The 22,169-nt window shown below is 40.5% G+C and overlaps 1 protein-coding gene across 1 annotated transcript in view; it reads left to right on the top strand.

Moving 5' to 3' along the window:
* The window catches only part of ABCG1 (ATP binding cassette subfamily G member 1), a 57,914-nt gene that overhangs the window by 18,930 nt on the left and 16,815 nt on the right, over positions 1 to 22,169 (top strand). The window contains exons 3-6 of the mRNA XM_065630458.1: positions 15,305 to 15,422; positions 16,174 to 16,306; positions 17,736 to 17,786; positions 21,581 to 21,726. Of these exons, the coding sequence (XP_065486530.1) occupies positions 15,305 to 15,422; positions 16,174 to 16,306; positions 17,736 to 17,786; positions 21,581 to 21,726 (448 nt within the window). The remainder of the gene's footprint in view (positions 1 to 15,304; positions 15,423 to 16,173; positions 16,307 to 17,735; positions 17,787 to 21,580; positions 21,727 to 22,169) is intronic.

Below are 22,169 nucleotides of genomic sequence, written 5' to 3'. Positions count from 1 at the left end.
ACCACTTGCACGTAATGATCAAAAGCATTTAGCTAGTGCTGAAGTGAAGACTAACAATATTAGAGGTGTGCTTATTTTTCCATTTGCACACAGCCTACAACTGGCATTACCTTCCCTTTTTCTGTCACGTACATCCAGAAAATTTTGCCTGAAAACTTTGACCTTGTGCATCTCCCCTATGGCACTGAACACACTGCCCTCAGAAGGCCTGGCTGCGGCCCAGCGTACTGCAACTGCTGTATTGCTGCGTGTAATGAAGCTGCTCATCTCACAATCAGATTTTAAGTTGTACTTAGCTATATCAGAGATTTTTTAAAAACATGCGTTACATGATCAGTTAGTGTCTAATAGGCAGTAGACCACATTTTCCCTTCAGCTCTCAGGGCGTTGAGACAGGCTTGACAGTCAGATTCCTCTGAGGCCACGTAGGTGTCTACTGTTTAAGAGGCTGTGTCCAAGCTAGACCACAACCTAGGCTCTCTTTGTAGACAGAAGAGATTTCACTGATGGTCAATGGAGTATAGCTTACTCTTCATTTAATCCCAAACTAGCCAAACAGGTGACTCTCCACATTTACTAGGAGGAAGGCTGTGGTAGGGTGGCCCTGGCCAGCATCTGAGCACCCACACAGCCGCTTCCTCATTCCCCGCCACCGGAACAGGGGCGAGGATCAGAAAAGCAAAAGCTCAAAACTCATGGAATGAGCTAAGGGCAGTTTAATAAGTTAAGCAAAGCTGCACACACAAGCGAAGCAAAATGAGTTTATTCGCAGCTTCCCATTGGCCGGCAGGTGTTCAGCTACTGTCTGAAAAGCAGGGCCTCAGCATGCGGAAGGGTCACTTGAGAAGACAGATGCTGTAACCCCGACTGCCCTTCCTTCCTCCCCCTTTCACCCAGATTTTATCACCAAGCACAACATGGTATGGGAGAAGATATCCCTTTGGTCCACTCTCCCGGCTGTGTCCCCTCCCAGCTTCTTGTGCACTCCAGCCTACTCTAAAAAAAGAAAGCCTTGACTTAATGCAAGCACTGCTCAGACAAAACACTGGTGTGTTATCAACACTGTTTTAGTCACAGATCCAAAACACAGCACCATATCAGCTGCTCTGAAGAAAGTTAACTCCATCCCAGCCAGGCCTGGTAGAATAGCTCTCATGCAAATGTTTACATTGTAGATGTTTGCAGCTAGTTAAAATAAATCCCACCTTGAGATTCCGAGTTCCTGATGTATTGATATTCCTACATGGAAGGTTTCCACCTTCCAGTTTTTGAATCCTGCAATATTGCCATGTGTCGAGATTGTCATGAATCCCTGCTTTTCATACTTCAGCCCGTGTCAGCTACTGAACTAGCATAGACCTGTGCTGCTGTATTGATTTTAGTGGTGGTATTTCATTTTATGGGAAGGTGAGTCCAGAGAGTGCATGTGGATTTTAGGATCCAAACAGGTGGTTTGAGGTGGCATGGATATTGTTCTAACTGTGTCTCTTCAGTATTTCATTCAAAGTGACGGTATTTGCAAGGAAAACCATGTAAGCAGCCTGGACTCTTATCTCCTTTTTCTTTCCTGTGTGTACTGGTTTGTTAATAGTTAGCATAGATAAATGACCTAGAAGTATGATAAGCATAGGTAGACCAGTCATATAGAAGTTATACAGTAAAAGAATAAAGAAACTTCAAGAGAGGAGTCCAGCTTAATTTTCTGGTAATGTATCCAACCAGCACTTTTTGAAATGTCATTGTCAGTTTAGTTGATGGTCAGGAAAAAGTGGAAACATGTTTTTACTTTGGGAAACAGATGTGTTTTGGAATATGGTTTACAGGGACATCTAAATGGAAAGGATGTGCAAAGACCAACACTTTTTATGTGGGCCTCTCTTACTAGTGATATACATAAGTGTTCAAGCCATTAACATAGCTAATTTCTGTTGATGGACTTCTGGTTTGTGGAGGAAGCAACTGCTTTGACTACCAAATTTTTCCTGTCTCGATAGACCAGTTGGATCAGCCAAAATCCAACTTAAGTCTTTCCATAGCTTACCCCTTGCCTTTTCATTGAACAGTTGAATGACCTAATTGTAAAGAAGAACAAAGAGTGTCAAAAGAAGTTACAGGTGTTACTGGGAAATGAGCCAATGCAGACATAAAGTATAAGCGAAAGGACTGTTAACACAGAGTTAACAGTCCTGATGAGCTTATAATGAAAATCCCTCTGGAAATTTTCAGTATCCTCTTTTTGTTGGAAAACGGCAGTGCATCAGAATAGAAACATGATGTTTCTTCATTACATTTTTCTGACTACATTTTCATGGAGATTTTTAAGGTTGAAGACTTTCTAGGAAGAGAGAAAACTCAGTCAAACTGATAACCAGGGCACTTGAAAATGTAAGACACCCAAGTTGGAGTTCTTGATCTGACTCAAGGATTTAGTCTTGGTTCACCTTCACCTCAGCGTGTTCCGCTGGCCTCTGGAATGATTTGTTAGTGGTTTGTAAAAAACACAACCAACAAAAATCTGGCAGCAAAGCTGAGTTTTCTCTCTGCCTCAGAATAAGAACAAAATGGAAACTTGAGGTGGAAATCATGCTTTGTGAAATGAGTTATTGCTTCCCAACTTCCTTCACTAATCATTTTGCAGATAATTTAGAAATGACAGGATTTCCAAAATGCTGAATTATTCTGATGCCTTATTTTAGCATGTCCTGAAATGGTGAATTAAAGTTCATTAGCCTTTTTTTAAACTTCAGATAATTTTAATGTGTACATTTGAATTTTCTTAGTATGTGAAATAAAAGTTAATCAATTTGATGTTACTTATACAGCAATCTAAGTGTGTCTGTCAAATGATTATTACTGATTTGTGTGTGATTTGTATCTTTACATGGGACATATTATTGATAAAACATTTAATTGCTCAGAATATATAGTTAGCAGCAAGAGTTTTGTTTGTGCTACTCTATAAACTTCAGCTAATCGATAACATAGAATGTAGGTCAGCTGGAGTTTTTTAAAACAGACGGAAATTTGGTAGTTTAGGGTAGTTCGATGGATGTAGATCCCTACATGGCTGCCAACTTCTCCAGTTCTAGATTATGAAAAAAGCAGAAACCAGACTGCTGAAAGCCACTTATTCTAAATAATTTTTATTCCAGAAGCAGCAATGCCCTGTGCAGTTGGGTTTTATTTGTAACAGATTCAGCACTGACATACTACAGAAGATGATAATTAGTTCAGTGGTGTTTAGAGGATTTTATATTTAGTTTGCAGACAATGAAAAGTATTTTTATTTGGGCAACTTCATTAGTGTAAATATTCAAGAAGAGAGGTAAAAACACAGTTGTTCTAAGTAAAATGTGGGAACTGGTGGTAATCCAGCATTTATTTCCTCACACACTTCAAGTTTTCTTTTATTTTTTCATTTAGGATCATAGGTTATATCTGTTACTAGATTAGTGCTAGAATGAAGTAAACATATTATCCTGTGTTTCTGTTTCATGAAAGTTGAGGGTGTTGAGGAGAAATGGGCAAAATCAGCATGGCTGTTTCTGAAAATAAAAGTCTCCCAGGACAAGTACTCCATCTGTCCATATGGCTGGCCACAGGGATGTCGTGCTGCTGGAGGAGCTTCTTCAGCCTCAGAGGTTCTTCTAAACGTGACTCCTGTTCTCATTCACTGAGCTCTTCCACTTTTGGAGACCAGTCTCTGAAGTTTCTACCCATGTAGCTCCTGACTGTATGTAGTGTGTCACCTCTGAGATTTGCCTCTGAGTGTGCTTCAAAGGGTACTCCTGGCTCCAAGTGTTCCTCAGCCTGCTTCTGGGAGAGGATGGGATGAGAGGAGGTGGAAGCGCTTCTTGCAGTTTGCAGTGCAGAATTGGTATGGGAGGGTGGGAAGAGGAAGAAGGATGTGCAGGAGTTATTCAGAAGGTTGGATGGCCGAGGTGCTCTGCAGTTGCCTGTTCCTGCAGGCAGAACTTCCTGCAGAAGTTCCTGCAGTAAACCGTCATCTATATTGCAGTTGAATAAGACTGCTGTGAAAAACTACTTTTTGTTTGGAGTCAAACGTAATGATTTGAGTTATAAGCTGACTTGTGAACTGTGTTTTTTTTTTTAAAGGTCAAAAGCTGCGGCAGCTTTTAAATTGCAGTGACCAGGACTGAAAGCATTTTTCAAAGTTCAAGAAATGTAGCTCCCTATGTTTGTAAGGGCTAGGGACAAAATGTTGTCTTGCGAGTATGTAAATCATCTCAGAAGTCTGTATTTTAAACGACGACTCTTGTTGCTTGAATTATTGTTAAGGAAGAGATATGGGGTTTTCTCCTATGCAGTTTGCAGGAGACATTTCATCACATTCCAATTTAACCCAGAGTTTGTGATAAGGATGTATGCAGGAGTATTAGGGGAAGCTTTCCTTTACACACCAAGCTCTTTAGACTGGATATTGCCTTCAGACCCAGCTTGGAGGAAGGAGGTGCTATGTAACTTCTGCTGCTTCTGCTGTAACTCTAGAAAGCCCCAGGGCGTTCCTCTCTAGCCCTTGCATGGGTAGGTAGAGGGAGAGAGAGAGCCAAAGTTTTACTTTTGCTTTTTTCCCTTCCTGCTTTCTTGCTCTGTGCTTGCATGTGGGTGGGAGAGGCTGGGAGAAGGAAGGGAGAGAGCAACGGTAAAATATGTGGTGACCCTGAACATCAACACGGAAGACCCAAAGTGTTCTTCTCTGAGGAAGGAAGGGTTTCTGTTTCCCGTGTGGCAGAGTGACCCAGCTGGAGCTGCACTTTGAAATGAAGGCAGATGGGCATTTCAGTTCATAACAGCTGCTGGGCTATTTCGGAATATCTCCTACTTGAAGATTTTTTTTTCAAAAGAGAAGGGATGTTGGGAAGGGTTCTGGTTTTATCCGTTTGTAAGACTGTGAATAACACTATTTGTACTTTGAGGTATAAAGGTACTGCAATTATGATAAATTACTTTCTGCCTGACTGGCATACATAAACAGATTTCATCTCTAAACGTATGTATCGGGCTCGTGACTTCAGTTTGTCATTCGAGAGAATGTGTCAGCCTTTCATTTCAAATTGTGTTGGCTCTTCTTTTGTCAGGAAAGACCTTTCTTGTGCGCTTTAAGTAACAGAAACAAAGGCAATTAAAAATAAGTCAGCAAAAAGCAATTATCAAACAAGAATTAGGCTATGGATATTGCTTTGAAAAGACATTTTCACCACATTCAGAAGAAAGATGAAGCTGTGCATCATTCATACATGTTTGGGGTTTTTTTTCCCCCTTTCATGTTTCCTAAGTGTTGAAGATAAATTAGGGTAGCTATTTTCTGCGCAGGCAAAGTACAAGCTATGCCCCAGATCTCCAAATGCTTCGACATGTAAATACTGCTTCTGAAGGCATCAGGTCTTGCTGCAAGTACAGATTCATTTGCAGTCATGTTTGAAGGTTACTTTCGTTCATTGACCTATTTAATTGTCACTCTCTATCCTCCGTTGCAGGCATATGGCTTCATGTGCATGCGTATGGAAGATGAACAGCTTTAACTCTCTCAGGCAGAAACATTCAACAGAGAAACAGACAAGAACCAAATCTTGCTGTGGACATATCTGATTCAAGTTAATAGACAGGACCCATATATAATCGTAATCATCCTGTGAACCTCAGTAGAAGGCTGTAACCTTGCTGTAAGACTGGCTAAAGGGAGCTATACAGAAAAGGTGAATACAAGGAAAGGCTCAGAGCAGCTGTTCCAGTGGGGCTAGTGTCAACCAATATGAGATGATTTTTTACTAAGAAGGGTGTGTAGTAGTTACCTGGGCCTGTTATTGGCTCTGGTTGCACTGATGGGTTACTTACGTACTTCAGCTCTGCCTGGTCAGAGCCATAAAGAGTGAAGACTTAAAGATGGCCGGCACAAAACCCATTAGTCTCACAGCATGGTGGGGAGACATAATCAATAGTTGCAGGAGTGAGGAGGTGGGCCCACAGTGCGACTGACTCCTCTTCTGCTCCCCCGTACCCTTGGAGGGATGCAAGTCTCAAGAAAGTCTGCAAATCCTGTGTCCACCTGCCAGCACTTCAGTCTCCTGATATTTGGTGGTATGGGTTCTGTGTACGTAAACTTAATCTTGTTTATAGAGAAATGTTACCTGGCCAGGAGATGTGATACAGCCAGACAAAGTGAGTGAGGTTGGATAGTCTATTAAACCTTCAAACTCAAAATTACAGGGTGCAGAGGCTGCAGCCCAACAGACTGCCATATCTAATTAGTTATTCTGAAGAAAAGCAGTATTCAGATACTAAAATAATGCAAAGAGTAGCCAATATAATAGAGAAAGAGCATGGTGTCCAGAATCCTTATTTTGAAGTTTCAAAAGAGTGAAATCTCTACTTAGGGCTTTTTTTGGGGGGCTGCACAATGTGGACTGTCAAATCCAACGTCTTGTGTAAGTTTAATATCTAGTCCAGGGATCTCAGAGAACAATGACATTGAAGGGTCTTTTCAGATTCTCTATAATCTACAGTTTTGTTTAAGATTCTCCCTCTGCTAGAACTATTTTCTAAACTAGATTGCCATCTTCTCATCAACGTACTCTCTTTCGTTATACAACATGTCCTGCAGTAACTAGGAATTTCATGTCATAAATCTTGGTTTGGGGGCTTATAGTCTCTCTTGAGGCTCCAATTTACTGTACATTTTACTGAATTGCCACAGCAGGAATTTAGCTGATACTTTTAGCACAAAGGAAGAGTGCTGATAGAAGTCAAATCATGGGCACCCACACAAACAAAATTCAAAAACTGCCTTGAAGTTTGTTCTCATAGCTTTTAATTAACATCTAATCTTCCAAAGCACATTTGGATTTTTCAGGCTTTGAGATTTTCTGGTTAAGTTTGAACCAAGTGCTACCAGTAGAGTGAAATGTTCTTGAGCTAGTAGATAGCTTGAAGCAAAAATTTGTAAAGTTTTGAACTGTCCCCAGTGTGAAGTAAGTGCTAAATACTAATGATAAAATAAAAACACAATGTCTAATACATTTGTACATCCTGAACATGGGCAGGATGCTTTTCTTGATAAGTTCATAGGAGGCATTTTGAATGTGGAATGCCAATCCAGCTTGAAGATTTTGAGTGTGTAATTTGTGTGTTTAGTTACTGCATTTGTGCAAGCAAATGAGGGACGACGATCAAAATGTCTTTGTCCATTTTATTTGTGACTGATACTGAAATCAGCTGTGATTTTGTTGGCCAAGGATGAGATTTATCACAGCATCTGGAGGTTTGGTGTATAGTCTAAGATAATTGTCCTGAGCTCCCACTATTGTTAAAAAATGCACTTCCGGAGGGTTATTTATCCCTTCCCAGAACAGGAATGAAAAATAGGCAGCATTAATTACCTGTTAGGTGTGCCTATTTCTTTCTATTGGTAATAAATAGGTCCTACACAGTGAATTTAGCTAAATGTTGAACTTTTAGATGTATAAGATTAGGTAGATTGAATGCTACAAGGCTCACGGTGAGCATTGGCTAAGCTCCCCATCTAAGTTATGAATAATCTGTCCCATGATCACTAAGTGGGAAATCGGCTGTGGATCAAGAGCAATATGTTTAAGAAGGCCTGGTTGTGGGCTATATTAAGAAATGCAGTTTCGTCCACAAAGAAAGAGCTTTTCTGCTCAGGGGGATTTCTTTTTTTCTTTCTTTTTCTTTTACCCCCCCCACCTTTTTTTTTTGTAAAGCATGAAAGACTTATATTTTTAGGTTGAGAGGAATTGATTCTTCATTTCTGATTTAAAAAGGACTTTGAGGCAAAGGAATTTCATTTAGTTCCTTCAAATACTGGCTTAGCTTTTCCGCCCTTTTTGTCTTGATGTTTTGGTGCCTGGCATGCTGTTTTATAGACATTTATATAACCAAGGTCGTTTCTCTGAGGCAAGGTACAAGAATGCATTACAATTGTAAATTCCCTTAATTGTCCTAAAGCAGGGCTCAGAGCTTAGACAATGGAAAATCCTATTGTTCTACATCCCTGAGAGACGTGTGAATAGAATAGAAATATATGGATGTGTGGATTCTAAAGCTTAAGTGTAAAAATGATTCATAAATAGGTTTATTCACTTGTGATACACAAATCATCTGTGAATTTACATATAGGTTTTATTTGGTAGACAGTTACCTTAGACATACTTGTTATTTCTAGTGTGACTTTGCCCCTCGGACTTTACAGAAGTACAGTTCAGGCCATATACAATTAAGAAAGTTCCTATTATTAAAGCAATGTATTTTGTCACTCTGTTTGTCAGGAAAGCTCTTTCTATCCCACACTCTTTCTGGAAGCTAGAAGATGCCTCTGTTTCTTCCCAAGTGTGAGTACCTGTAATTCACTTTAACTTAAGCCTGTGTAAACTCAATGGGGAACTTGGGAAAGAAATGTCCATTTAAATAACCCCCATCACTAGTTGTTGTTTTTTTTTTTTTAATTCAAATTATTTGAATAACTATCCACTGATACAGATAATCACTCTCACTTGAGAATCTACATACTCTTACTTAAACATTAACAAACCCTGTCTATACCACCGAGAGGAAAATGTTCTGTACTCATGTAGCGAGGGGGCAACACGGTACCCTGGGTGGTTAATAGCAGAAGTAGACATACATGGTTCAGAAATACCATGGCTTTGAACTAACTTCAATTTAGATGAAAAGCCCAAAATATCTTCATCTTATTGGGAAGTGATTTAATTTTTATTTTATACTAAAATAAAGCAAACAAGCAGTCCATTTTGGCATGGAATTATTTGAATGGGCCAGCATGAATTGCGCATAAAGGGTACTTTTATTTAAGTCCTCTTTTTGTTTCAGAATGGAAAAGGAAAGGAATCTCAAGAGATGGATTCCTGGGTGGCACAAACGGCTGGAAGGTCCCCACCTGCCGAAGGGTCTGTCCCACCTCCCCACCTTGCTTGTGACCCGTGAGGTCTTGTCCTGGCAGTGACAGCCCCGCAGCCAATGCAGCTGGAAACAAACCCTCTTTGTTCTTAATTTCCAAGGAGCGGTTTCCAGTTGGACGGGCTTGATGTCCTCACTGGTTGTGCAGGTGCACTTGAAAACCAGTTCATGGAAAGTGATGGGAAGGTGTCCAGGGAAGAAGGGGCAGAATGACAATACCCTCTTCAGTAACAACTTCATCTTCTCTTGCTGTAAGCTGCTTCTGAAACTGTGTGCTCCAAATAGCCCCAAACCCACAAACTGAGCCACCACCTTGCAGTACCTACTAGTCACTCCACACATCTCTTAGCGTGTGTACAGCTGTCATGTTTACAGGCACAAATTGATGGCTGTGTGACTGCTAAGTTGTAAAATGGAACTGTTAATCATCAGGAGCTAATTTACTTCCACAATTATGTTATTTATGTGCAAAGAAGAGGAACCTACACCTCTTTTCATGTGCAAATGGACTATGTGCTTGTGACTTTGAGCTCCAAAAAGTAGCACAATAAATGCAAGATATTTCCTGTCACTGCCCTCAGTGCTTTGCAGCACCAACCTGCTGCTCTCCTGTAGGTGCATGCTTGCTTCTGGGGTTTAAGAAGGTGCTCACTCCGTGCAGCAGGGGGACAGAGCAAGTAAAGCATGAGGAGACTGAGAGAGGGACTCCATGGGACGGCGATACGGGGTAACTTTCTCCAGGAACTTCACGTAAATCTCTGTGCTGCCACTCCCTGCCCCACAGGGATAAAACTCTGTTAGATGAAGCAGGCCAGCATAGTCTCTACCCAGTAACCATGGGGGTGGTTTGCTTTGGCAGTGGCTTCTTCTCAGGCCTGAGGACAAGGATTGAGATGGACAAAGTGAGTAATAGAGAAGGATTGGGCAAGAGGACTTCTTGTTGGTATATTTACATCAAAGTATAAGGAAAAAGCTTTTTGCTGGTGTAAAAATGATTAAAAAATATGTTTCCTAACTAATGTTTATTACATCTACAAATGTTTCTAGTGTAAATCTGGCCTTGGGCTGTTATCTGTCTGTGTGTGTTTCCTCATCTTGTGCTTCTCTGTGGAGTTCTGCCAGCATTCCCCAGCTGTTCAGTTTTCTGATATAAATCTAAAGAGCCTACAAATGAAATGCCTGCCAGATATCATAAAGCTGTTTTCCACATCTGGATGGACTTCTGCAAGCTCTTTTTCTCATCCATAAGTCACTAACTTTCCGTTTGATGTGATAAGTGACCTGTTCAGTCTGTTTTTCCATTACTTGTGTTGTTGCACAGCAGGCAAAACAGGGAGTGCTCTTTACGCATGGAGGTGTGGATGTGGTAGAGCTCAGGAGCAGCAGCAAAGTCCTGTGTTTCCTAGAAGCATTTTTCCATAATAGGAGGACTTCCTGCTCTTGCCTCAGGGGTAAAGGTGTGGATGTGGCATCTTGCTTCCACTTCCCTTATTTGGGTTGTGTGTTGGAGAATTCCCTGGACTTTGGCATATTTTTTTAACTGAAATGAGGAAGTGAGATGAGGATTAAGCCTATAAATTTTAGAATAGGAAAATGCAATGAAGTTTCATTAATGGAATAAGGTCAGCAGACAGTGCCAAGAAATCGCTGCCGTTTCTTCTCATGATTTAATGAACAGTTTGATTGATGGTACTGTAAATGAACAAATTTATGTGTTTATAACTTAAATTGCTGTTTAAAAAGTGTGTTTCTCATATAAGGTATTAAAGTAAGGCAGGTTAGTAATATAGCACTTGTCAGAGGTGTCTTCTGTATTTCCAGCTGGATGTTTGTCGGCAGGAATATATCACATCCCATCTAAAAAAGCACCACAAAAAGACACAGAAACATAGTACTTTTTAATAAACAAATGGCACACTTCTACCTGCCTGCAGGGAGGGTTGTTTCATAGGTTTCCTATGTTCCCTATTTGGTATAGTGAATTTTCTGAGGAACCTTTGAGCAATTTCAGGCCAGTGCTACTTGCAGAGTACCAACAGCTATTTCCTACCTTCAGAAGAGCTTGTCATGAAAGAGAAATGGTTCAGATATATTGGGAAGGACAAATCCTGCTCTTATTGCAGCAAGCAGGGAAAGCCTGCTGCTGTGCTCACCTGGGACCTGAGATGGGCTCTTGGTGCCTATTGATGGATGCAGAATTAGGCTACAACACTTAGAAACTTCTAGGAGTCTGTGTGACATTTCTCTGAGTAACAAATGAGTATACTACTGGCAATGAAATGCAAATGGATGAAGCATTTTAGTCAGAAACCTAGAGACGGTATTTACCTGAGGAAATTCACTGTAAGGGTAGCAGTTTTAGTTATGATTTTTTTGCTGCTGATTCAGACACTTTCTAAAGCATGCGCTCCTACCTTCAGTATGGGGAAGGGGTGGCCTGCTTCTTTCCAGATTGATTGCCAATTTTTGTAAGAATGATAAAACTGAATCTCCTCAGAAATCCTTGTAGAATCCATGAGGAAGCAGATACAACCATCAACACATTTCTCTTTGCTAAATCCATTAGCAAAGATTTTGGTGACTTGAGCAACGAGAGCTCCCTTGGTATCTTCATCAATACCAGAGGTCACCCTCGATCGGTTCACGAAACAAGGGGCTGCTGTGGGCTTTGTGAGGGAAATCCGCCTCTGGAATGGGGGGTCTGTTCAGGCCAGTCGTGTTTCTGGCTGCAAATTTGGTCTAATATCGCAGTGTCTGCAGTTCGGTTTCAGTGGGAACTCCTAACATAGGAAAATGAAATACAACTGGCTTCTCAGGAGAAGTAATTGGACTCTAGAATGTAAGGTGAGGTAAAACCAAGACCAAAAATTCTTACATCACCTGAATTGTCCGTTTCAGTTTTCATTTCTTAATTTTTGTATTCTATTTTTAGTGGGTTGGACTGAGGAGGTTGCTGAATGCTTGCTCTGGTTGGTGGTGGTACATTAATGTCCTGTTGACAAATTTGTATTTTATTATTAAGTAGTTCTTGGAAACTGGTATTTGCATTCTCATAGGCATCAACCCCTAGATATATATGTTAAGGGTGAGGTCACAGTAGCTCCAGGAGGGGACACTGGAAAATCGAAAGGATCCAAGCTATTTTCCATTGAAAATCAAAATGGTTTTAAGAGAAATAACTGAAAGTCATGATGCCAAACTTGGTCTTGAGGTAAGTCCAGTCCTAAAGGAGACAGCCACTGTGGTGTTCAAACTGAATTGCCTGTAATATGCACCTGTCTTGGGGTGAGTTCACTTTGAGGTTCAGCCTTTCATTAAAATCTGGGGTGTCAAAACTCCCTATTGCGTGGATCATGAGCTGGTCAACTGAGGAAAATGAGGGAGGCCAGGTAAATCGGGATTGAAGGTGGTCAAAAATTCCTGATATGCAGCAGATGGATATGAAACAATCCCTGTACTGTAAGAATACAATCCCCTCCAAATGCATAATCTGTTTCTCGTGAAAGACATGTGGCCCAATATAGAAGTTTTAGGTCAACTGATTCAGTTAAAGATTAGCCTCGATATTCTGAAAAAGAAGACTGTAGTTACTTATGGACTCTTAATTCCTTATAAAGGATTATACTGGGCACCGCACTGCTGCTACAGTGTCAAATCTTTTTGTGGGTATGCTAAATTAACCTTTGTAATAGAAAGCCTTCTTTTGTGCTTCCAGTCAAAAGAAGAGACGGTTTTGAGTCTGTAGCAACTTAAAATGCCAATGATTGGGATCCTGATCTAAAATTCATATTTTCTTCTATTTCTTCTTAAGTCATGTTCCTCTACTGTTTCACAAATGAGTGTCCCGCTGTGATTTAACATTGTGTGCAGGATACTTAAAATGGAAATCTCCATCAGAGGGGCAGGAACAAGTGCAGATAATGAGGGGGAAGGTACTGCAATTAAAGGTAAAGTGATTATCATTTGTGAAATTATGTTTGGAAAAGTGACTTTAATGGATGTAATGTTAAATCTCACAGCCATGTGTAATGAGAGGAAAGGCTTCAGTTTTAGGTAGTGGTACATGTGTTGATACCTGTTCTCAGATGATGAGTGTGTATTTTGGGTTGTACCTCCCTCAGTATTCATGGCAGTGCACACTCTTTATGCTCCTCTATAAGTTTGTGTAATATTCAGTGTCCCAATCTTGTAACTCATGATGACCTGACTATTACGAAACTCTGACAAGAACCTTTTGCCCTAGAAATCAGGTCAGAACAAGCCCACACAGTAGAAATGGTTGGGATGGAGTCGCTGTGTGATGTTCTGTCATGTTGAACTGCTTTGCAGGGCAGACAGGGAATAGAGACAGACGCCAATGAGTACTTTACTCTGTATACTATGTGTGGGACCCGGTGAAGGAAATCCTGCCCCAGTGGAAGTTAATGACAGGCCAACTTGGCCAGCGTGAGAGTTTCCTGGCTCCATATGCCTTCTGTGTGTGGTGGGTGTGTGCATGATGCAAATAATTGGTGGTAAAGCCCAATGTTTGAGTCCCTATTTGATTATAGGCTTGGGAGGCAGCTGGTTCTCATGACACTTAAGGGATAGTATGAAGGACTTTCGCTCTACAGATGCCATTTAGTGAATATTGTCATGTTTGAAAGCTCTAATCTCTTCCTTACGCTTTTCCTTCAAATGCTGATTTCCAAAATGCGGCGACGTTGGTGTGAGGGACAAACTTGTTAGACCTTGTTGGGGTGCCATGGATTTCTCTCTTCAAAATAGCTCTTACTTTTGATAGGTTGTCTTTGCTTTTGTTCTTAGGACTTGCTCCACAAACAGACAATGTAAGTACACTAGTGGTTTAATACCCAGGATATTTTGTAGCTTCCAAACAAGTTGTTTGGTCGAGGACAAGAGTTTAGAGTGAGAAATTACTGGCCTATTTAAAAAAAGGCACTTGAGCAAACTGTTATGTTGATACATTTGGGCTGTTATCATTTTCTAGGACGTTTGCCATGAAAACAGTAGGATCAAATATTTCAAGAGAGACTTTTCACAGCTACTGCTTTTCTCCTGGGCTGGTATTGACTGCAGATCTGGGAGATCCCATGGCAGCATTATGTTAGTGTTTTTGTGCAAAAGTTGTTCTCTGTGGCATTGAAAGGGTGTTAACGGAGACTAGAGAAAGAAGAAAACTAGAATGCTAAGCAGGGATAAAAGGAAACCAAGAAATGGTGGTGTTAGGAAGAAAGAGAAGATAATCTGCCATTCTTTTTCTAGGAGCTTGCAGATAAGTTGATTTTTTTACAGCATTTCAATGTTCCAACTACAACTTATGGTAATGATAATCACAGCACTGGGATAGTTTACATGTGGCATATAAATACTGCCTGCACATACACCAGTGTGGCAAAATGGATGGCCCAATCCCAGCACTGCATGTAAACAGATCTTCTACCCTTCTGTTTTGGTTTTAATTTAATTACAGAAATATTTTCAACATATGAGATTGTTTTTTGACACCTTACTTAACGTTTTCTTACTATTAAAAGTTTTAATGAAAAGCACTGGTAATTGCATTAAAGTGAGGAAGCAAAAAAATGAAAGAGATCCTGAAAAGTTTAAATGCCAGTCAGGGCACAGTCATTATGCCTTCAAATGGGAGTCATGCAGATGGTACAACTAAGCCCAAATCTGGAATTCTCATTGGAGTCCAGTTTGCTTACACCTAGAGTGATGCGGGGTTTGGGGCTTTAAATTAAGGTTCGTTGGCAAAGGTAACTTCTTCAGGAATAAGGTGAGATATTTGAAGTTGGTGGTGTGGTTATTCTAGAACAGCTTTGCCTGAGGACATATTTACTGCGGCATGATCTTGTGATTAATCTAAATGAGGGAAAAAAAAAAAGTATGTTCTTAGTCTGGCATAAGCATTTCCCTAGGAATTATTTTTACGGAGTTACTGTTGTTGGTCTCCCTGGCTAGACAAGCCCTTATAGCTCTTGTGTTATGTTAGCTGTGGAGTGTTAGATACGGTAACGGAGACACAGACATCCTAGTACCATACTCTGAGAAGACACTTAGCAAATGACAGCAAGGCTTCTTTGCCCCCGTTTGAAAATTTTCCTAGAGTGAATCAAGAGCGTGTGATCCTGTAATCCCACCGTACTACTTCTGTAGTGGGAGGAGGCTGCTGCTCCCATTCAGAATTTGGCTTTTGATAGTTATTGCAGCGTGCTGATCTTAGCGTCAGCCTCTCAGTAGGTTCCTGCTAATGCCTGTTTGTCAAAATAGTTTAGAGGAAATAAACATTCATGGCCCACCAGATGTGATCATGAAGGCTTCAGCAAACTTTTCGTTCTTCTTTCAGGTTATAAGACCCTTTTGAAAGGAATTTCAGGGAAGTTCAGCAGTGGAGAACTTGTTGCAATTATGGGTCCTTCGGGAGCTGGGAAGTCAACGCTCATGAACATTCTGGCAGGATACAGGTCAGTAACAATGAAAATCCCAAGTAAGGTAAGGTCACCTAGCCTGATGGCTTCTTGGAGACAACAGCAGCAGCAGTCTTACCCCAGTGTTTCTAGAAAAAAGGTATTTCACAGATTTTGAATTAGATTCTTGTTGCTCATATTTTTTCCCTTTGTCCTGGTCTGGTTTCTTAGGATTTATCTGTTAGCAAGTCAGATCCAAAAACAGGAAGCAATGTAAAGTCCAAGACACCACAATTTTTTTCCTTTCTAACTGTGTAACAAATCCGACTCAGTGTCTTCTGTTTGTAATGCTTTTTAAATCACATTTTATAAGCACTTGAAAAAAATTACCCTTTTTAGTTGCCACTTTAATAATGTTGGTGCTGTCTTGGCGAAACTGCAATATGTGAAGTGACGGTGGTTCGTCTTCCTGAATCCCCTGTTATATAGCCAAATACAAAGTGTTTCTGTGTTGTTATTAGGGCATAAGAAACAGAATAGAGAAGCCACTTAAATGGCTTGATTTTTTTTTCAGACATTCATGTAAGACAGTACACATTTTATACTAACTTCGAGTAAAATTTTCAGTAACACTGCATGATGCCTCTTATGAAAGAAAGTATAATCGTGAAGTAAATTAGTTTCTATCCACTATATCTGTTTTATTCCATCATGGGCAATAATTACCTAAGACTTCCACATACTGAGGCCTGTGGCAGCACAGCTGAAGGCAAGATTCACCCCTGGTTATTTTCTTGGATCATTTCAGAGAGACGGGAATGAAAGGAGAAATTCTCATCAATGGACAGCCTCGTGACCTGCGCTCTTTTCGCAAAGTCTCCTGCTACATCATGCAAGATGACATGCTCCTTCCTCATCTGACTGTTCAGGAAGCTATGATGGTGAGCTTTAGTTCTTGCTCTAATTTATTCGAATAGGAGAAACTGGAAAAATCTCTGTATACTGTGCACATGTTCTTACTCCTGGTAGTGCCACGAGCCATTTTCTCTATTTGATCCCAGCCAATTAAAGTGCTCTGACTTCAGTGATGCCTTGAATTCCATTTCAGGCTCACCCCTCTAGTTGTCTGAGCTTCTTTAGCTTTATCATTTTCAATTTGTGACCAGCATTATGATTTGGAAGAAGATCTAAGGCTGTACTCCTTACACCTCCCAGAGAATGGGACCTTTAGTTCTGCACAGAGTGGGTCTTTGTAGGCACCATTTTTTTTCTTGGTTGAGTAACCTTATCTCCCTTTCTCTCCATCTTCCATGTTCTGACTGCAAAGTGCTATTTGGACTTGAGCATGGTCTCTCTGCTACTTCTGCTCTCTGCTCCCTCTACTCTTTTTTTTGCCTTTTCTTTAATAAAGGCATTGTATAAAATCTCTTCCAGTTCTTCACAGGAAAACAACAGGAACAGAATAATCACAAGACTACAGGCAGCATAAATTGTTCTTACTGTCTTTAATAACATCAAGAAGTTTTCTACTCGCCAGCTTGACCAAGTCTAGAAGTGCCTGTTGCTCAGTTTCAGAAATGAGCCACTTTTTCTCAGAGGATGTTGTGAAAATAAGGCTAAGGTTGCTCATACTATATGCTAGCATCAATTCACAAATTTTAAGGCCAGAAGAAATCACTATAGTTTTTATGTGGCTAGTCTTCTGGAAATGTTCTTCTCTGTGAGGAAGTTTTTCTTCTCTTTTGGTTATTTGAACATTGTAGTCAGAATCCCATAGGACCACTTTTGTAGAACTGAGCCCAGATGATACTTGTTGTCTAAAGTAATCAATCAAGGCTCTGACAAAAATAATTACTTAACAGTTTAATTGCTTCTAATAAAGGTTAATCATAATGTTTTGTGGAGCTGCCTCTTAGAATAGCACATGACATCTGTAACAAAATTATTTATTTCTGTACTCATTTGTTCACATCCTGGAGAAAAGCAGAGTGTTTTGGTTATCCTCATGATATGGATGAAGCACAAATAAACTGTGATTCTAGCATTGCCTGTGAAGTTAGTGGCTACACAAAAAATGTTACTCCTATCTTCCCCTAAAGCTCCTCGACTTGCAGAATGGCCTTTCTTTTTAATATGCTTTTTGTCAGATGCTGGAGTGATTGCTTAGGTCAGATTATACTCAGTTACCTACTGCACAGGCATCTGTGATGCTTGTGATTTGAACCTTATAGTTCAACTTAAACTTTCCTGACTGGGTTGAAAGAAGTGGTTTAAATGGTACATTGGGATGTTGTGCCTGAGGCATCCACTCTAACTGGTTGTTGTGTTTCAGACCAGTTCAAAATCAAATTCCTTTGTGTCGCATTCCAGGTATCTGCTCATCTGAAACTTCAAGAGAAAGATGAAGGCAGGAGAGAAATGGTATGTATACTGTCCATCAAACTGAGAATTTCAGGAATGCCAAAGAGGTCCATGAAGTGAGCTCTGTATAGCAGACATTTTTATCTAACATTGAATTGTGTTGGTCTTGTAATGATAGAAAAAATCCTAAGCTCAAAGTTGATAGGTATCATTATGAGGGAACGTTTACTACAGTCTATATAAAAATTGCTTTCAGTATGAGACTGAATAGATAATTGTGAAAGACCTACTGAAATGAATCCACAAGTTTTGTAGGATTCCTTTCAGTGTACCTTAGCACCTTAGATTCTCTTACATGCATGTGTGAGGTCTCGGGCATCTCGTGTGTGGTGAGGTAAATCAGTCATGTCTGGCAATGGCGAGCGTAGCCCTTAATTTTTCCAAGGACTAATGAAAAACTCAACAGTTCTTGTAACTGGTGCAGAAATTTCTTTGCTTGTGTTTGGAAGTGTTGATCTTTATGGCTATGCTGGTGGGGATATTGTTGCGCTGGACAAGTTAATGTAGTCACAGTGAAGATACAGACTAATGTATTTTGAAGCTGTGTTGAGTGAGTGAGGTTTGGACAAGTGGGAGATCAGGCTGAAATACTCACATATATTTTCTAAAACACTGGGAATGAGTTTCACAACTTACTCTTGCACATGTCCTGCTTCTGCCTGTGGCTGACATGGCTTTCCTGAGTGGGAGAGAAGTCTTGGTGTGTTTTTGCCCATGGAGCCCTATATAACCCAGCTGGACCTGCACTAGGAAGTGTTCTCCTCTCACCCATCTGGTTACCATGATTCCTCCCCATTGTTTGATCTGACACAGGGCTGTGCTTTTGAAGAAAATACCTTGAAGGTGTGTGACCAGATAAAATGGCTTCTGACATGTTAGCTTGTGCATGAAGCAGCATTCTCAGCTGAATTTTGGTTACCTCAGTTATACTTTGAAGGGCTGGAAATGTGCGCTTTCTACACATTTATTCTGCACTTGAATTGTGTATGCCTGCGTATTCCTAAGGACACTCAGAGCTCGCCTGTCTCTGCTGGAGTGGAGTTACCAGGGCATGCTGAAGCCTGGGAGAGGAGCAGTTTGGTGCTGCACAGCATGTTTCAAAACCACATACTCCCTCGGAGGATAATGCCTGGAGCTAAACGTAAACAAAAAGTCACGGCACTGCTGAAAGCAGATATGGTTCAGGTTGTTTAGAGAGTTGTGAAAAGTAAAACATAGCTCAGAAAGTACTCGGAGGTGTTTTTACTGGCCTCAGGCTGTGTTTCAGTCTACCTTAAGACAGCACCGACAAGGAGTCACTGTGGTCTCTCACACGCCGCCTCCTGAAGAGGAAGCCTCTAGCATGTAGGGATTATGCTGAGGGCCAGTGGGGCTCACGTGAGAACATAGTTCCATGGCTAATGTTGAGATTTACCTTCCAAGAAAGCTGTCTGGTCCTTTGGCCTTTGTTAGGGACATGCATGTTACTCTAGACAGGTCTTCTAATGGCTTAGTACCTCGGTTGTCCTACTGGTGAAAAGGGAGTTACTATTGGTATGGGAAGGTTCCAGTGGTTTTGCTGTGCTTCTGTAAAATTCCAGTTTTAGGCTTTCCATAATTTTTCAGTGTTCTTTTTTATAAATGGAAGGGTGAGATTTTCATTTTGGTGCATTTTGTGCTCCCAAAACCGTGCACTGAGGAGAGTCTTTGCAAGCACGTTAGGAGATCTTGCAGGTGACTGGAAGAAGCCACCTCGCAGGACTCAACTGAAACCAAGTTGTGCAGGAGGAAGAGATGAGGAGACACAGGAGTGGGAGTGGAACGTGGACGTGAGAAAGTTGTGGCCTGCTGTCTCAGGAATGTGAGAAGCTTCCTGCTTTTCCCCAGGTGCCAGTTCATTTTTTTTTAATCCGATGGAGGCCTGAACTTGACTTGTTGGACTTAACTATTTCAGAGGAGTGTCTTTTCTAGTGAAAGGCACCTCTGGCAGTAGGTGGCATGTGATTCTGAAGTGGAGGTTTATAAAGGAAAAGGCGAAACTGCTTCTGATCCGCCTGATGAAAAGTATGCCTGAAATGTGAAAGCTATGGCAACTTCAAAGGTAGAGCAGCCACTGTTTTGGCTGTCTTCTGTCTCTATTTCCAAATCGGAAAATTTGGCACTTCTTCAGTCTCTGAGAATCCTTGAAAATCAGAAAGAGCTCCAGAGAGGGAAACTTAACGGGAATCAACATATGTTTGGTAGCTTAAAATTGCTTTGATTCTCTCAAATACTTTTTTTTTTTAATGAGCTAAACACAGATTTTTTTTAATCAGAAAATGCATTTGTTTAGAAACAGCTGTTAATTTTATTTATACTTTGAAAGTCTTAATTCATTTATGCTTTAGTAAGTTAGGCTAAGCAAGTTAATTTACTTGTTCACACTGTCAGTGTAATTACAAACAGCTCTTTGAGGAAAAAGCTGTGCTATATGCATTTATTCAACACATACTAGAAAGGCAATAATTTTCTGGTGAGTGTTACTGGCCTGTGCTGGACTAGATCATGCATTTTATTGTTGTAAATTGTAAGATAAATGTTTATCATAGATAAATTTTATGAATTTATGCACTTGTGTTGGGAAGATTACAGATGCTTGTTTAAAATAGTGACAAGTGAAAAATCATCCAGTGAACCATAGTTTATATTTCTAGTTGACCTACATTGTGCTGCCCATGTCCTGTAGCATCCTTCCTAGAGATAAAGGCAAGGAGGTAGTTGGGCTCTTCTCTCTGAGAACAAAGGTTAGTGGATTTTGTTCTTTTTTCTTCCCCTCTCACTGAGAGAGGTAGCTCCTGGAAATCAAAGTCGGGACAAGTGAAGGGTCAGGACCTGGTTGGTCTAACCAATTTTTATCATGTTAGCTACCCTTTCTTACCCTCCACCCAGGTAACTATTACTTTAAAAAATGACAGGCTCCTTTTCATATGCTTCAGTGAAGTATTAAATGTGGTGGCTTTCTTTCTACCTTTTAAGTGGTAGATTTTTTAATTGCTTGAGCAATGTAGCTTGTATTCACTCATTTTTATGTCCAGGTTTTTACTGATGCCAAAGAACTATTTTCCACATATAGGGCTACCAGGCCAGATCTACAGTCACTGAAACAGAAAAATTCATAGCAGCTGGGATTGTCTGCTTTGTGCTGCAAAGACTCTGAGACAAGCTGTGCTCTTCCTGAGGCTGTGCCTTGAGGAAATCCCAAATATCTGCAAGTACATGTGACAACTGAATTGGGTCTGAGAAGAACGAAAACATTTAGAATCAATGGCTGCATTTTATAAAGAGTAAGCTGTGAGGAACAGATGAGAGAAGAACAGGTCATGGCTCTATAGAAACCACTGATTTTTTCTTACACAGTTCTCCAGTCTCTTGTAAATAAAGTCTAGAAGTTCAACTGAAATCAGTTTCTTGGTTTCACTGCATAATAACTGTTCACGTGCTGCAAAGCTCTTTTGGTATCAATGCTGTTTCCAAGGGGTTCTATAGAAGAACTGATTGCCGCTCCATTTTGAACAGGCAAGGCTTCCATACGGAGACAGGTCATGTCAGACAAACAAGTAAAATTTGGGTCAAAATAGGAAATGGTAGGCTGTTAAGCCCCACTGAATCTAATAAATGTTTAAGATCCACTTTGGGTACATTAGGTGGAAAAAGCCTTCGGTGTAGGAATGGTGAATCGAAGTCATGAGCTAGTTTATGTTCTCCAGAAAAATCAGTAAAGAGGCTTTTCTTTTGTGCTAACAAATTTACATGATGCATCACTGTGTTTTCTCTAGGTAAAGGAAATATTGACAGCCCTCGGTTTGCTGACATGTGCCAATACAAGGACTGGGAGTCTTTCTGGAGGCCAGAGAAAGCGTCTTGCCATTGCTTTGGAGCTGGTGAACAATCCTCCTGTCATGTTTTTTGATGAACCAACCAGGTACGTCAAGGCCAAAAATTAAAGATAGGCAAATATTGCTTTATATAGTAGAAGAGTGCTGCTGAAAGGTTTGTCACCTCTAAGTCCTTGGAAAAGGCTCGTTTTGTGTTGCCTGTAAGTACTGAATAAGACCAGAAGAAATAATTTGGTTTGGGTACTTAGTGCCTTGGGTCACTGCTGTAACTGACGGACCATGGGACTATAAATAGTTTTTAAGGGAGATACAAACTGGAACAGGAAGGCAGAGAGAGAGAGGAAATTATTTTCAGATTGTGGCATGAGTTTTCTTTTTCAAGAAAAGATAACTTGAATATAAGCATTTTAAAGTGTGACTTTTGATAATGAATGTAGCATATTTAGAGTCAAATTCTGTGACCAGTCTAGGAGGCTGGGAGAGCTATGAATATGTATCTATTCATTAAAGTTGGGAGCATTTAAAGCTA

This window comes from Caloenas nicobarica, chromosome 1 (genome assembly GCF_036013445.1).
Source record: "Caloenas nicobarica isolate bCalNic1 chromosome 1, bCalNic1.hap1, whole genome shotgun sequence".
Taxonomy (NCBI): Eukaryota; Metazoa; Chordata; class Aves; order Columbiformes; family Columbidae; genus Caloenas; species Caloenas nicobarica.
Note: the sequence above shows the minus strand (reverse complement) of the source record. Positions and strands in the feature narration are given on the sequence as shown.